Source organism: Periplaneta americana, chromosome 9 (assembly GCF_040183065.1).
Source record: "Periplaneta americana isolate PAMFEO1 chromosome 9, P.americana_PAMFEO1_priV1, whole genome shotgun sequence".
Taxonomy (NCBI): Eukaryota; Metazoa; Arthropoda; class Insecta; order Blattodea; family Blattidae; genus Periplaneta; species Periplaneta americana.
Genome location: NC_091125.1, coordinates 23,484,654 through 23,502,650, shown reverse-complemented (window position 1 = coordinate 23,502,650; position 17,997 = coordinate 23,484,654). Strand labels below are relative to the sequence as shown.

The following is a 17,997-nucleotide window of genomic DNA, read 5'->3' as shown; positions in this document are numbered from 1 at the left end:
TGATTACATCGTATATAATTTTAATTAATTTATTAGTCTGACCCAATATTTTGGGTTTGCCTTGCGATCCAGAATAGCTCACAATAAAATTTAAAATAAAAAATTATATAAGCAGAAATTCAACAACTTAGATTAATTCCTCCTCCTTAATTTAAAAAATAATCACCAGCACAATTATCATCCTTCACGAATTTATACTCTGAATGGTCTGTTTCGGACTCCAGTTGAAATTAGTCTCTTTACGATTGTCTTGTCAAGTGCTCAATATTTTTAAACATTTTGCATGGTTTGTGACTGTCTTCACACGTTTTAAGAAAAGTATCTTACAATATTGATGGTATGTTATATTTAGCCTACATGTACATTTTATGTTATTAACAATAGCTAATAATTGTGGCTCATTGCACCTTGCATTCTTATTCGTTATGAGAACTTTCTAATCTTCCACCATAGCTTGCACATCTATCAATAACCTAACCTATTACCGAAAGATCTCGTCTCGGCATAGCTGTCGCCTTTGTATTTCAGATCATGGCTCGAGCCCGAGGCTGGGTTTTCTCGACTCGTAAGATGACTGACGGGACGATAAATTATAAACATTATTCTATTCACAAGTTCGAAATTCCTTCACCATAATCATCATCATCATCATCAGCATCACTTAAATGACGCTCATTAACCTCAGAAAACATATTTTAAAAATAAAATGAATAACAACAACTGGATTAGTTTGTAATGCGCCTCGTCTATTACAAAGATGGCTTCCATGATGTAGATAAAAAAGTCGTACATTCCATTCCATTTGCATTGTTGCTACTAAGAAAAACTCATAAAAGATGATCGAGATCGTTAACTTCCGGATTCTTGACTTTCCGACTACAAGACGATGTAATGATACTGTTCATAGTAATTTCAGTAAACTACTAAATTTTATCCTCTTTATGCCTTGTTGGTTCTGTCTTACAAGTACAGATGTACTACAATTGTAAAAAGTAGGCTTAACCCTTAAATGTAAATTTATCTTAAACGATTTTAAAGGAGAGACTAAATTCAGAGGGAGAAAATAATCACATGGGTACCGCAGCATAGGCAGAGTTAAAATTATATGGTTCACGAGAATTGAAAAAAGTGGTAGGCCTAAAAGTTTTCACCTTTGCTACAAAAATAAAAAAATGACCGAATTACAAATATTGGATTTTATTCCTTCTATATCACAAAATATAATCGTTAATTCAAAAGAACATATAAAAACAGTTGAACTATGCCGTCCGCATTACGAGATAAATATATTAAATGGCAAGTATAAAGAAGAATAAACAATTCATTTTCTTTTATTAAATTTTCTCTAGTTGTAATCGTTGGGCTCTTCAATAAAAACAATATATTAATATAAAGAAAAGTCGGAAAATTAATACACCCGGCATTATCTATTGTAGTACTTACATGAAAAAGATAGGTCTAATATTAGAAACTCGAAATAGGGAAAGGAAAATAATTCTAACAATTTGATCACTTACTTTCTTATCGCATTTCTTTTTTTCTTTCATATGGTGCTCACAGTATTGGAAAATCAATCAGTCGTTGTCTGAAATTTTCTGGGGCCTGACTTTTTAAACGAATAAATGAAGTTGTGACATCACCTAATCTACACAGGTCAACACAATGAAAAAGCAAGAGCATCCATGCCCTAGGCGAGATTCGAACCTGTCAGTATGATGCCACGAAGCGTTGATACGGTGTTTTTGCTGCTGGATATACCACAATCGCATTATTGATTCGTGAAAGAGAAATTCATTGCACAAAATCTCTCAAAATCTGTAGAATGGACAGTGCCTTATTATCATGTATGAGGGTGAAATCAATCAGATGATATACAGAAATGTGTAACATATCTTTATTTTCATTATAACTTATAATATGACAAGAGCACAACTTCACATAAATCAACTCAAATTCCGTAACTCTTCGCAATTCAAAGGAATCAAGCAGTACTGAGAACCATGATAATTTCAAATAATAATGCGTACGAAATATTTAATATCTAAATTAAATTGTTTATCTTATTTGTAAAGTTCATAAGCTGTCCATCTTCAGCAGAAATCAGGACTGTGTAATTATGACCTTGCACAACTCATACCGTCGTTTCTAAAGATTATCATAATGCAAATATTTATCTTAAGCACTGTAACATTTTAATCAAAGATAAATATACAAACTGACGGAATGCCAAACTAGCGATGAATCATGTGTAACATAGTGTATACAACGTTTGAGGTACTATATATAGTTCTTATCTCCAATTACATTCTACAGAAAACCACGTTCTCTACCACATCAGTTCAGTTCATAAAATAAATACAGGCCTATACGGAGTCTCCGTAAAAAAATGTAATATCCGAAACTTTGATATTGAAGTTTTCACAAAATATCCCTGCCTCTGAAATTATGACTGCTTCATACTGCCATGTAATGAAAAATTGAATCTCATATTAATTTTAGAAAATTCATGGTGGACACACTACTCCATTCATAAAACAAAACCTGACACAAGCCCTTCTCCGCTAATGAAGTCAAGTTTAATAATACGTATAAAAATCTATCTTCATTAATATTTAAATTGAACTCCTTGTAATCCACTGAATGTGGAAGTTCAAGAAATGCAAGTCAGAGCTTAATAATACATGAGGAAAAGTAGGCCTAAGTACGTATTATTCCACAAAGTTCTTGCTTGGAAAAAGTAGCCTACAAAGTCGATGTATTTGCCTTCACTCAAAATTCCATATATTAACTATTCATCAGGATCACTATTTGTATTTTGATAATGGATATATGAAATGTAAAATCATTCTATGATATATCATCTTACTTCACAATAATGAAGATGGGAAAAATAAAAAAATAACACAGTTTTTACTTTGACTATTACACTTTTACTACGTCATACTACTTTTGACCAGTGAAAGGTACGAAAGGATGTGTTTCAACCAACCATGGCTGTTTATCGCTACGATTTTATCATTTCCCTAGCATTTCTCTTTTTTTAAATTTTAGTTGGTTATTTAACGACGCTGTATCAACTACGAGGTTATTTAGCGTCCATGAGATTGGTGATAGTGGGATGGTATTTGGCGAGATGAGGCCGAGGATTCGCCACAGATTAGCTGGCATTCGCCTTACGGTTGGGAAAAACCTCGGAAAAAGCCCAACCAGGTAATCAGCCCAAGCGGAGATCGAACCCGCGCCCGAACGCAACTTCAGACCGGCAGGCAAGCGCCTTAACCGACTGAGCCACGCCGGTGGCTTTCTTTATTTTTATCACTTCCCTAGCATTTGTTTGTTTTATCACTTCTCTAGCATTTGTTTCTTTGTTTGCCAACATTTCAAACTGCAAATTCTTTACGGTATTATAAAATATGCTTTGCGATCGTCATTTGTTTCCCGCATAGATAGTCAACCGAAAATTGCTGCTCCGTTCAAACGTTTCGGTGAAGCCAACATTAGTGAAATATAAATTTAGTAAGTCAATTAATACCTATTTTATTGTATAAGTGTACTTTATTTCTTCTGATCTTTATATACTTTCTTATGTTTTTATCATCTCCCTACCATTTGTTTCTTTATTTGCCAAGTTTTGAAACTGCAAATTCTTCACGGTATTATAAATAAAGATAGGAATTTACCCACAGAGACTACAAGGTTAGGCATACAAAGAGTGTTTATTGTACGCACGAGAAACATATTCCCATTCAATTCAGTTGTAACTTGGCCATACCTCAGGCTTCACGTCATTCATGACGTAACTACAGTCTAAGCACAACTAACCTAATTTCCTCATGTTGTGGTATAAATTCCTACCTTTAATTATAACACATGCTTTACGATCGTCATTTGTTTACCGCTTAGTCAACTGAAAATGGCGGCTCCGTTCAAACGTATTGGTGAAGCTAATATTAATGAAAAAGAATTTTAGAAAACCTAAGTCAATTAATATTTTATTATATTAGAGTATTTTATTTCTTGTAATCTTTATTTACTTTCTTCTAATCGTGTAGGCCTAATAGTAAATTAAATTCAACTCGAGTTTTGATTTTCTCTAGATAAATCAAAATCTCTAGTGAGATTACTGTTGATTATCTCCTCCATTTCTATGAAGATCAGGAGTGGAATACATATCGGGTATGATTATTTCGTGACTTCTTGATCAGATCATGAAGGTGTCTAATTCACGCAACTGCTGTTGCTCTATTTCTCTTTGTCTTTACGAAATGAACATTCATATATTCGTTACGCAGTGTTTAAAATTTTACTTTTTCCTTCGTACTACCTACTGTATACACAATAATTCACACACATAAAAATTGCTACGAATTCGCGATTGGAAGGTCAATACTTTATTATAGATTTTCTCAACTCAGTGAAATATGCTTAACATATTGTTCTAGTTTACGTTCGCTATTAATTAATTATATATGAGTTAGTAGAACAATCAGCTCTGCTTATAAATGTCTACATTACCATTGGAAGAATAGAATATACAAAAGATACGACTTTTGGAGATGATGGCAATAGAAAGGACTTGTAAATCTGATATTTTTTCAAGTAAAATTCCTGTTTACACGTCTATTCATTTAGCTTGGCGATCAATTCGGAATGAGTCAGGTAGGTAAGCAAGCAACGTGTACTACATAATCCTATCTTCGTTGCTACAACTCTAGTCTCCTACAGAGGATAAAACCGGTCAATAAATTTCCTCACCGACAATCTCATTCATGGTAATTACTCACGTGGACTCGGTTTCCCACAAGATTTAGTTTAATGTAAGTAAATAGCTACATCTTGAGTACATAAATATGTACAGCGCTTAAACAAACACCTGTTAAATTAAGTACCTAAATACGAAACATGTACAGTGCAAACGTTTACAAGATAACAATTACTGTCACATATTCTCATAGTCTTCCTAAGTATAACACAGTCTTAACTGCAGTTCAGTGATACACGCACCAACATGTTGGTAACCTAAGAACACCTTTCTATATTATTTTAGGCGTAATAACACTGGTCAACAGTCATTATGCGTCAGACTTAAAACTAACAAAATCTTACTAATTTCGACCTCCTGAATTCAAAAATAACGAGCAAAATGTTACATCTGTTCGGATTTCCGAGATGCACATTTTCTATGCATTTTATTTTTAAAAAAATCACCGTATTTCGTGTGTAACTATTTTGCTTTACAAATGTGACACCCATTATGTGAAAACAATATCAGTATAAGTAGGCCACCATGTTAGAAGCACTTATAGAAACGGAAATTATTTCATTGTGCTTTTACGAGTATATTTGGAGGGGGTGAAACAGTTTCGCGGTATGAATTTGCTTGAGTTTGCCTGATTTTACTTGAGATGTGTATTTCTTTCACTGTGAGCTTTAATGACATTACTGTAGTTCATATTTTGCAATAGACCACTCTGTCAAAATTTCTTCTAAAAGCGAAAATTTTTTTTATTGCCCTTTTCGGTTCCTTTTGGAGGGGGAGAAACAGGTTCACCGAATGAAATCGCTTCAGTTTAAAAGAAGATTTCTATGGTGTTAGTATTCTGTGTAAGACGTGTATTTCTTGAAAGTGTGCTTTAATGATAATATTCAAAGTAAGAATGGTTTATATGTGTGGATTTGAAGGTTGTAGTATTGCTTCTTGGAATACAATTAGGCTACATAACATTTTGCTGCTTTCTGTGCGAATGGAACAGTCGCGCTCGAGATAAGCATTATAAAATAAACGTATGGCCAACACGACAATCACTAGTGCAAGGGAAGAAAAATATTACACATCAACCCCCTTTACACATTAATTTAGGATTAATGAAGAATTTTGTTAAAGGGATTAATCATGAAACTGAAGCATTTAAACATATCCAAGAAAACTTTCCTGCTAGTAGTGACTCAAAAATAAAGGAGGCATTTTCAGTGGACCACAAACTAGAGAAATAATGAAGGACAATCACTTCGAATCATTTTTGGAAGGAAAAGAGAGAGCCACCTGGATTGCATTCAAAGAGGTTATATTAAATTTTCAGGGTAACCGTAGAAGTGAGAACTGTGAAGAACTAGTGCAAAATTTACTGTTGGCGTATGAAACTATGGGTTGTAACATGTCCCTGAAAATTCACCTCCTTCACTCCCATCTTGACTTTTACTCCGAGAATTGTGGCGATTTCAGCGATGAGCATGGTGAGCGCTTTCGTCAAGAAATTTCAACTATGTAAACCAAGGATAGTGGAGTACCAATATGCTAGCAGACAGTTTGACTTTAGCTCGTGATGTACCTGATGCCCAGTATAAAATAAAATACAGAAAAGGAAGGCTGTAATATTCTGAACACTGAGTATTTAACCTTATTGTCATTATATAAACTAGTATTTTGAATAGATATAAATTCGAAAAATTCTCAAAACCCGTAACCAACAACTGTTTTTATTGTCATATTCGTATTCAGGAGGTTCAAATTATATAGAAAACATGTATCACATGCCCAGCGCAAATAAAAAGTTAAAATTTGTTACGCACTGTAACAGGTAAAATGATTATCTCTGTTATTTCTACACAAAAGAATAGTAAAGTTACCATCAATGTTCGCAGACTTCAAAATCTGATCTCTTCTAAATCCGTGACAAGCTATATTAAAAATACTAAGACATTGCTGTTAAAAGTGATCTGTCTAGCGCTTTGGAAAATATAGGAAGAGACTGCCTATATTATCATTTTCTTGAAGTAATATAATGCAATATGTTGTGGGGGATTCCGGTTTAAGTCATCCTAATTCACAAGCTCAATATCACAATACCGACATAATTCCAGACTGACACTAACATTTACCAGTATCTAGTTTTCTAGTATCTGTATAGTTACTTCGGCGGTAATATGAATTTACGGATGAATACGAAAAACTACCACACTGTTTGGTTGTGGAAATGGAAATACTATTACAAATGAAAGGAATAAACTACTATCGCATTCACTATTATTGGTGCTTACTGAATATCTTTGTAGCATACCTGGAATGCCATATTTGGACAAAATGAGGAAGACCACTATTCGAAACACTGTTCAATACTGGTAATAAAGACCTACGTCACGTTCGGCTAGCATCATTATCTTCGTAATCGCGGATGACTTTTTTTTCATCTTACAGTTATGTGTAATCTGAAAGATTAATAATAATGATAATGATGATAATAATAATAATATAATAATAATAATAACAATAATAATAATAGTTTGTATTCTATAGATAAAAATTACCACTTAGATTACGATCTAAGAAAACTGTTCAGAATAGTAATATACGTTACAAGAGCGGTATGTTGACGCTTTCATGGTCGAGGAAAAGATTGAAAAAGCGAAACGTAGTTGAGCTTTTTTAATTTCCGAGAACATGAAAACAAACATACCGCTCGTGTATCGTACATTATTTTGTGCGAAGATCGTTTATTACATACCTGAAAGACGAATTTCTAATTAGTTGCAATGAAATCTCCATGTTAGTTTCTGTTTAATGACGGCAACTTCGGAATACCAAAATATCTTTCTGCAACATTGTTGCTATAAAATGTTTTCTGTGTTTACTATACTCCAGCAGGCCGTGATATACGTCTGTCTTTTTTTTCCCCCCAGTCTATAAATGCGAACTTAAAACAAACGGTAAGGTTATGTAATGATTTATTTTTCATTTTAATATTTTAGCAATATTATTTATATAACATATTGCAGTAATAACATCGGCATCTGGAATCTTGTTGATTTTTTCACGGCTTCCTTAATGTTACTTGTATCAGGAATGCAATAAGTTTCGTGGAGTAGTAGACTTTACTTAATTTTTGCAAATATTTAAAAACAATAATTAATATTGCAATTTAGGTGAAATTGCAGTGGTAAGTTTCCAATTTATAATTATTACTATGTTAAACGTCTCTAAAAATAATGTTAAAAGCCTAAAGCAGTAAAATGAATGTTGCGCTTAAACGGTAAGAAGAGGGAAATTGTTATGTGTGTTACGTTGGGAATACTGAATGTGGTATTTCACACTTACCGCGTATTGGTTCTGTGCGGAAAACAAGCAAATACGCACGATCTCGCACAAAATTATTTTTTTTTTCAATGCTATAATAATGCTATTTAAAGTTTCTAATCTGTTTGATATATCCGATGTAGTTGATGTGATAAAATAATAAAATGATTCGTATAATCGAAATACTCTTTGGAGTTACAAATATATGTATACCTATAACAACTCATCTTCTTGGAAAACAAAACTTAGTAATTTTTTACAAATGACTGCATGCAGCATACATAAAATACCGAATAAAAACGCAGCGCAGAAACAGAGAACTGTTTGTAACTGTATATTAGGTAACCCGACGAGCAGAAAGAAGCAAAAGCAAAGAGGTGTAAAACAGTGGGTATAATTAGGTATACAGCAGATGCAGGTGCAATTACAACGAACATGGACTTCGCATCCCAGCGTTGGTAATTATAGTATCGAGTCACGTCACAGAAACGTGTCAACCCTGAAATATAGTCATATCAATGTCTACATACAAATTTACCGCTGATGATGGAACTGACTGTGCCGGAATTGGATCATAATTCAGAAGTATGCAGACACTGACCAAGCGGTACAGGTGATGCAGGCATACATAACGCGCCCTTAACCCAGTTCTGGGGCTTATTTCCCGACATCGATGTAGCCTCACGGAGATGGAACATTAAATCATATATGCCGCACAAACTACGCACTGGGTAAACAATAAATACATGTATGTTTACTATTATTATTATTATTATTATTATTATTATTATTATTATTATTATTAACTTACAAATGGCTTTTAAGGAACCAGAAGGTTCATTGCCGCTCTCACATAAACCCGCCATCGGTCCCTATCCTGTGCAAGATTAATCCAGTCTCTATCATATCATACCTCCCTCAAATTCATTTTAATATTATCCTCCCATCTACGTCTTGACTCTCCAAAGGTCTTTTTCCCTCCGGCCTCCCAACTAACACTCTATATGCATTTCTGGATTAGCCCATACGTGTTACATGCCATGCCCATCTCGAACGTCTGGATTTAATGTTTCTAATTATGTCAGGTGAAGAATACAATGTGTGCAGTTCTGCGTTGTGTAACTTTCTCCATTCTCCTTTTAGCCCCAAATATTTTCCTAAGAACCTTATTCTCAAACACCCTTAATCTCTGTTCCTCTCTCAAAGTGAGAGTCCAAGTTTCACAACCGTACAGAACAACCGGTAATATAACTGTTTTATAAATTCTAACTTTCAGATTATTTTTGACAGCAGACTAGATGACAAAAGCTTCTCAACCGAATAATAACAGGCATTTCACATAATTTATTCTGCGTTTAATTTCCTCCTGAGTGTCGTTTATATTTGTTACTGGTGCTCCAAGATATTTGAATTTTTCCACATCTTCCAAGGATAAATCTCCAATTTTTATATTTCTATTTCGTACAATATTCTGGTCACGAGACATAATCATATACTTCGTCTTTTCGGGGTTTACTTCCAAACCTGTCGCTTTACTTGCTTCAAGTAAAATTTACGCATTTTCCATTATTATTATTATTATTATTATTATTATTATTATTATCATCATCATCATCATCATCATCATCATCATCTGACATGTGCAGTTTACCGGTTGTGTTTCGTTGCAGTTTATACGTATTTTCGTAAGGAATAGATAAAAATATTTTTCTCTTCTAGCTTATTATTATTATTATTATTATTATTATTATTATTATTATTATTATTATCATCATCATAATCATCATAATCATCTTCTGACGTGCAGTTTGCCGGTTGTGGTTCGTTGCAGTTTATACGTATTTTCATAAGGAATAGATAAAAAATATTTTTCTCTTCTAGTTTATTATTATTATTATTATTATTATTATTATTATTATTATTATTATTATTATTATCATTACTAAGACTTCATTTGAAAAGCAGTCCAATTTTCTGAGGTCTAAAGCACAACTTGCTCCTAATGTTTCTGGGTGTGCAAGTTTTCAAGTTGAAGTGCCTACTACACCGTCTACAGATAAATCCAAAAAACAAGTATACGATATCCTTTTTAGTAGCCTATATGGATCATATGCAGAGACTAGGAGAAAGGCAGAAAATAGGAAGAATTGGAGAATGCTGAGTATGCAATGAAATACCTGCCATTTGACAGAAGACTATGTATTTATGATGTATAAGTACATGTATATATTTAGCACGTGCGTAGTTCCTAGAACAACTATTTTGTGTAGGCCTAATTCTGTAACGTTGTGGTTTTTTCTCTTTTGGCTAAATGTTCTAGATGATTTTGAAGTCAAGTAATCGAATTCATAGTATAATTAGTGGTATTATTTCAATTTATATGCTTCACACGCGTTGCACTTTAATCACCAGATTCGTAGTTTTCAAGATTTTCTCAGATTGCTAAATGATGACAAGGGCCTTGCATTCCATATTTCAGTAAAAAATATGGCATTCCTCTTTACAGCTGGGGTGTTACAGGTTTACTATTTGGAACGAGGGGGATGTCCACCAAAATTCACATGCAATATTCTTAAATCTTTCAACATTCCCTTTTATGAGATTCAAAAGATTTCGGTAGAAATTCTTAAGGCCTATCTTCAAATTAGGCATATACACTATAATTTATATGTAGATAAATAAATTCTTGTTCAAATGTACAAAACTAATAATTATTTTACTCATATAATCTTTCTTTACATTTTCATTTTTGTGATTTTGGATCTCAGCGGTCAACCTCGCTTGAGAAAGGATAATTTTTAATAAATCTTAGTAGTCTGAAGTAAAGTATATGCAACACCCATTATTTGGCATACCCTTCCTTTATTTCTTGCTAATATGTGAGGCTCATTGGATTATCGGATTCCATCTATATTTATTGACTGACTCCAATGTCATTGTTTCTCATCCACTTGGTGTCAGAAGAAGAAGAAGAAGAAGAAGAAGAAGAAGAAGATGATGGATTATTATTATTATTATTATTATTATTATTATTCGTTTCGAAATATTTTTTTTTAATATAACTAAGCAAGAATAGTTCATTATATTTTTCGAGCTACAGATAACAGAACGTTTATAATATTTAAGTTGCGGAGATACACAATTTCAACAATTGAAGATGGGTAACAGTAGATTACATTTTTCATAATGCCTATGTGTCTATTTTTAAATGCGCATACTTCAATTTCCAGTTCCTTGTTATGCCTTCAGTAGGAAGGCTTGAAACTTCAGACACCGGTACGGTACATTAATTTTCGTCATGACAGGTTTCAGATCATACAGATAGTATTAGTTCTCACCCGACACTTCTGTTTCTCTTATTTACTTCGATATTCCATAATACGAGTATTTTACATAAATCTTCACAGCGAACAATATTATCACTGTCATTATCGCAGGTGCTACATTGTCCGTAAGTTCAGACTTCCAGGCAACTATTCCTACATAGAAATTTTGTATTATTCGTCAATGTCTCAAACCAAGTGCCGCGATAATTCTTACAAAGGGATTTCAATTTTTATTCCTTATATTCTTACAACGTGAAATTGTTTCAATATCCACTACACGTTTTAGCAGCTGACGACCGTACTTCGTAGGTACAAACAGAGAATAAATTTGATGGTTTTATTGTAGCTATAGCTATATATCGATTCAAGTTAAAGAAGTTTCGAAACTGTAGGAAACTAATTTTTATTGACCCATGAAGTAAATGTATGACTGAAGTACAGGAACAGTTTTGGATGAAATTGTGCGGTGCGATATGATTGTATATAGTACATTTTGAAACCAAGAAATCGTAATACATTTGAATGTAAATTTAAATGTTTTATGAAGAGGCGATATACATCAGTAGAAAGAGCTACGGGAAAACAAATATGGAAATACTGTGTAAGAACTATGTTTTGATGAGTTGTTACTGCTACCGATAGTTTACTTGAATGATTCCTCACAAAGCCAAACTCTTTCAGAAAAGCAACTCTTGGAACTAAATTCTATGATGTGATGTATTATGTGAAATTTAATAACTGTGCGACACGGGTTAGGCTTGTCATAAATGGATAACCTAATTGTATGCAACAATTTTGCAACTTCATAATTTATGTACATTTCAGCATGACATTAAATATTAATTTGTCGCGTTTCCTACTTGCGACTAATATCTCTTTCTTTTTGCGTGGTAACTTAATTAAACTAGCCTCTATCTATAACTCATAGTTTTATACCATGCTCGGTGTTCACCTTAAGCCGATTTTCAACTCGAAACTATACAAATATATAGTGGGACTTAGGTCTTCGCCTACAATAAATAAAACGGCATATTATACAGTTGGAGAAAATAGTAAGTTATACGCTGAGTTCGAAAACACAGTTATAGGTTTTACCTACCGGCAGCTCCAAAACTTCTCTTTATACCCTTTACACACTTTGGTTCATGAATACAAATTTTCAACAGTTTCGCAAGCTATGATCAATTTCTATAAATTTTACTAACACTTATGCCTCTCTGTTCATTTAATTTTATTGTAGTCACAGTAGCACAGGCTACGCATAAGCGCTCAGCGACAGCGCGAATTAGTCTTGTCTATTTTTAACTTATTATAAACGTAAAGAACGCATATTTTGAATTTCCGACTACTGTATCTTTGAAGCGCTACTGAAAATATCAGTAAACTGTAGTGATTAATTAAGACTGCCTTTATGAGGGCCCAGCATTGTACATGGGGCATGTACTCACCTGGCAACACACGAAGGAAGCTCCACGCGCAGAGGAGAGGATGTTGCTGCAGTCCGTCACATTCGCACAACACCTCCCAACCGCACGCGCGTCACACCAGGTAGGCCTGGACACCACTGTTATCTACCACGGAGGCCGCCCCCGCCGTCCGCCACGGCTGTCTGTGAACCCCCGCGGCCTGCTGATGGTGGGCCACCCCGTTCATCGCCCTGCGCTCCAGCGTCGAGTAGTCGGAGTCGATGGAGGAGTAGATGTGCTCGGAGATGGGCCGCGGGCTGGAGGCGGCCTCGGAGGGGTCCAGCATGTAGCCGTGCGGCAGGACTTGGTGGTGGTGCTGCGGGTGCCTGTGGGCCGGGCGCGGCGACGGCGTGGCTGTCGTGGCCGACGAGTAGTTGGCCTCGTCGTTCTCGTGGCGCACTTCTTGGTGGTTGTTCTGGTGCTTGAGCGGCGTCCGCGGCAGCGTCGTCGTCGAAGTGTAGGCGGGTGGTGCCACGATATGGCCGGCATCGTTATTGGTGGCCGCCGCCGCCTGGAACAGCGGGTGGTTGTTGATGTGCATCTGAAGACTAGGAGATGCCGAGTGCGACTGTTTCGTCTTCTCGAGGTACGAGTGATGGTGGGCGCCGTTGCCGACTCCGGAGTCCAGAGTGTAGTTGTTGATGTTGCGGCGGTACATGGAACTTTTGCGTTGGTTGTCGCCGTTAGGCATCGCGTACCTCAGTCTTTCCCAGAACCTCTTTTCCCCCCATTTCACGCGAGCTCCAGTCTTAAGATAAGGCCTCAGATCGGGGTCAAGTTCAGCTTCTGGTAAGCTACTGCCTTCTTCTACAAGCACTAATTTAAAAATTCTGCCTTTTAGAGCTTCGTGTAGAGCCGAACGGAATTCAAACCGAGACCATTCTGTCTGCAGGAAGTTGCGAGATAGAACCAAAATGACTCTGCGACTGGCTTCGGCCGCTTCTACCACAACAGGCGAAGCCGAATGTTGCATGTAGGCGTGGTGCGCCAAGTCACGGTAGTGCAGGCACAGCTGGAAAGAAGGGTTTCCATGTTCCAACTCTGCAACTATAGACTGAAGTACGAACTCCTCGTCTTTAGGGCTGTAACATACGTAACCATCGTACAGTTTCTCACGGTCCTCACCGTAGTGCTTAGATGACCCTGCTTTGAACTGGAACAATCGGATTCCGTAGCGCGAGTAAACCCACACCCGCATCGGTTCTCGGAATACGAACAGAAGTACGGTAAGCAAGAGGACCAGAATGAAAGCGGACAGAGTAACAATAACCATGGGCAAATAATCGGACACAATGAACCTCTCGATGACAGATCCGCCAGAATAATAGTCACTGCAGGCCGTGTTATTCAGATCCACCGCACGTCTCTCGGGAGGTTTAGTTTCGTTGTTATAGCACGTAATATCTTCACTGTCAATCACTTTGCGAGCGTTGTCTGCTACCCAGATCTGAAGTTCCTGTAAAAACTTGCAGCGGCAGGACCAGTTATTGTTGCCGAGGGATATCTCTACAAGGTATGAATTTAATGTTAACTGCCAGACAGGGAATGTTATCAATCGATTTCCATCCAGCCTCAATATTTCCAGCGATCGAAGCGGCAGAAGAGTCACGTTACCAATGAACGCTATCAAGTTATTTTGCAGATAAAGCTCTCTCAGATGAGACAAGTGCTCGAATTCGAATCCTTTCAGTTCATGGATTCTATTGTCTTCAAGATGGAGAATTTGCAGTGCATTCAGACCATTGAATGTGCGGTTTTGTATCGTCTCAACACGACTAGCGTTCACGTAGAGAACTCGCATATTTTTACGACCAATAAACACGTGGTTCTGCAATTCACCGAAGTTATTGCCATCCAAGTACAGCTCGGTAGCATCCATTGGAATCCGCCGTGGAATCTGATTTGTCGCCAAACCAGAGCAGTCTACTACGTTGGTTGTCCATGTCTGATCGTGGTAACAAGTGCAATTAGATGGACACGTCATTTCACAGTCGCACGCATCAAAATCACAGCAGTGACACAAAGCGAAGCAGTGGGTTTCGTAAGTGCACAAGAAATGAGAAGGTTTGGCATCGATAGCAGGTAGTGTTGGAAGGCCACGAGAGTACGTCATCTTACACATTATGTTATCCAAGTCCATTACTCTGGGGTGCTGACGAAGCTGTGTCATGTTATTTATCATCTGAAGCCACTCCATAGAACAGTCGCAATGAAACGGATTTCCACCAATATAAAATTCAGGAAGAGTTTTGTTCTCAGGTACCGGAGACAAGCGTAGGGCATTAAGATCTAGCTTGACAAGTTCATTAGCATACATGTCAACTCTCACGAGATCATGCTTGTCGAGAAATGTGTTCGTGTGGACCAAAGAGATCATATTATTATTAATAAACAAAAGTTCAACACTGTTGGGAATGGACATGGTTGAAATTTCAACTATTCTGTTATGACTTGCATCCAAAGTTTTGATATGAAGTCCTGACTGAATCTTGAAATAATTATCCAATCGTTCAATGAAATTTCCATGAATATCGAGCCATTTTAAATTGGAGGGAACGAACGCATAGTCAAACCAAACCAAATGGTTATCAGATAAGTTTAGCCACAGAAGACTTGAAAGTGTATTAAAAACACCGTTGATGTCGGTAAGGAAGTTCGCATCTAAACGTATGGCTTCCAGTTGGGTATTGTGCTCAAATGTCCCCCTTTCAATTTGCTGGACTTTGTTTTTGGCTAGGTTAAGCACTTGAAGACTTGTTAGATCCCAGAACATGCCACGGGTCAAGTTACCAATATTGTTACCGATTAACCGGAGACCATTCAACTGCTGCAGGTTTTTGAAGGACCCATTATGAAAGTCAGTAATTTGATTTTCGCCCAAATCCAATGTTTTTAAGAATGACAATTCCTTAAGCGCTTCAGGCACACTCGACAAAGCATTGGAACTCAAGTCTAATTCTTTCAAGTCGGAACAATTTCGAAAGGCCTGAGTGTCAGTATTCACTATCAGATTATTGCTGAGCGTGAGCTTGCTGAGCACGAACAGGCCATTGAAGAGAAGGGCGCTAATGTGATGTAGTCTGTTGTCGGCCAGATTTAGAGTATGGAGATTATACAGGGGAAGGAAAGAGTTGTCCTCAATGTAACCAATGGAATTGTTCCTCAAATCGAGGATCTGAAGGAAGAAGAGATCCTTGAAAGTGTGCGCACCAATGCGGGTAAGTGCGTTGTGCGACAGGTTGAGTACTATGAGCCTGATGAGACCGACGAAAGTACCGTCGTCGATGTGGCTGCTACTCAGCTGGTTGTCGGACAAGTCAAGCACGAGAAGCTGCTCCAGGCGACGAAACAGGCCACGCGCCATTTCATACAGCGAGTTGTGTTGTAAGTAAATCTCACGCAATTCCTTGGAACTAGCAAACAATCCAGTTGGTAGTGATTCCAACTTGTTGTTGGACATATTGAGAACCCTCAACGACGTCAACCCAGAAAAGGCGTCTCCGGAGACCTCCGCCAGTTCGTTATGTTGCAGATACAGGTGCTGTAGTTGTCGGAGACGAGTGATACCCGACTCGGCGGGGAGAATCTGCAATTGGTTCCATGACACGTCCAGAAATCTGACGTCCATCCCGCCACTACATTCGTCCCTTGGAACACTCGAGCTCGTCTCGTATTGAGTTTGTCTCGTCACATACCCAAGCATTTCGGCATCGCGAATGCGATTACGCGTCAGATTTAAAGTCTGAAGGTTTGCCAGGTAACAAAACGCATCCTCTGGCAGAGAGCGGATGTTGTTATCCGAAAGATCGAGAATCTGCAACTCTTTGAGTCCGTGCAAACTACTGGGTGCCAGTTCTAACGACTTGCCCGAGCCCCACTCCGCGTTATGCGTATTAATCGATAAACGTTTCAGATCTCTTAGTCCGTCGAAAGCGTCCGGAGGTAACTGAAGGATTTTACAGTCCTCGATTATCAATTCCTCGAGCTGATTGAGCCGCTGGAAGGCGTGGGGAGGCATGGAGCTCTCGAAGAGCAGCACTTGGCTGCACTGGACCCGCAGCCGGGTGGTGCCCTCCGCCTGAAGGGCGCTGAGGTTCGTACCCTCGCCGTCCAGCGTCCGCACCCGGCACGACACCGACACGCGGGCCGGGCTGGTCTCGTTGTCCGCGCTCCACGTACACTGGTCGGGCGTCTCGTACTTGCTGCAGCTGGGCGACAACAGCAACAGCAGCAGAAGCCCCGTGGCCGCCGCGAGATCCTCCACTCGACGCCGGCGACAGGCCATGTTTACAGAGTCGCAGCAAGCTATCACGAGGTCGCCGGCATCCCTATTGTCATGCACACACGTGAGAACACAGTGTCATTACATGGCACGGGAAACCAGTGTCAGACACACGGCGCTCGCTTCCATCAGTCGATACTCTGAGCGCGTACGAGATGAAGAATAAACATTTCGCACTCCGAAAGGATGAGAACTTTGTTGTGACTATAGGCTTCAAACGTGACTTTACCGGTACGACAGGTTCTGTAGCTGTCTAGTGTGTTAGACATCGCACAATCAACAGAACGAGAACTTGTAATACAAGACGCACATGAACACACAGTTGCACAGGAAACACTGCACGAGAGCGTGCTACGCGCGGGACGGTCCCGCCACACACGCTGCCGACTTGGATGCGCCGGAACAACTGACTGGCCGTCCGGCGCTCGCGGTTCACTATATAGCATTGCTTGCGCGGCGGCGGGAGTGCCCGCTACGCGGCAGCACTGAGCAGCGCATGTTCGGCGGCGCGCGCGAGCCACCAATCCCAGCCTGAACGCCAGTCATTCTTCAGAAGCCAAGATAACAGCATCGGGGATCCTCCTCCTCCACAAAAATATTAGCTATGTCTTGATGCTGATTATACCACTACACCATTAGTTCGCAATAACAGAGAAGTGAATAAAATAATCCTCTACAATTTCATTTGTAACATACAACTTAACAGAATATTCAGAATCTATCTACATCGCCATTACGTATGAAAAAATAAATTCGGCAGTTTCATAAAACTCTCTCCCATTCTCTCTCTCTCTCTATATTATTATTATTATTATTATTATTATTATTATTATTATTATTATTATTATTATT

General features: G+C 37.9%; 1 protein-coding gene across 3 annotated transcripts in view; it reads right to left on the bottom strand.

Moving 5' to 3' along the window:
• LOC138705824 (toll-like receptor 7) overlaps positions 1-17,552 on the bottom strand; it is a 598,894-nt gene extending 581,342 nt beyond the window's left edge. For all 3 annotated transcript variants that reach the window (XM_069834489.1, XM_069834488.1, XM_069834490.1), the window contains exon 1: positions 12,846-17,552. In XM_069834489.1, coding sequence (XP_069690590.1) covers positions 12,937-17,148 — 4,212 coding nt within the window. In that variant the 5' untranslated portion in view covers positions 17,149-17,552 and the 3' untranslated portion in view covers positions 12,846-12,936. The remainder of the gene's footprint in view (positions 1-12,845) is intronic.
• Positions 17,553-17,997: the final 445 nt, after the last annotated feature.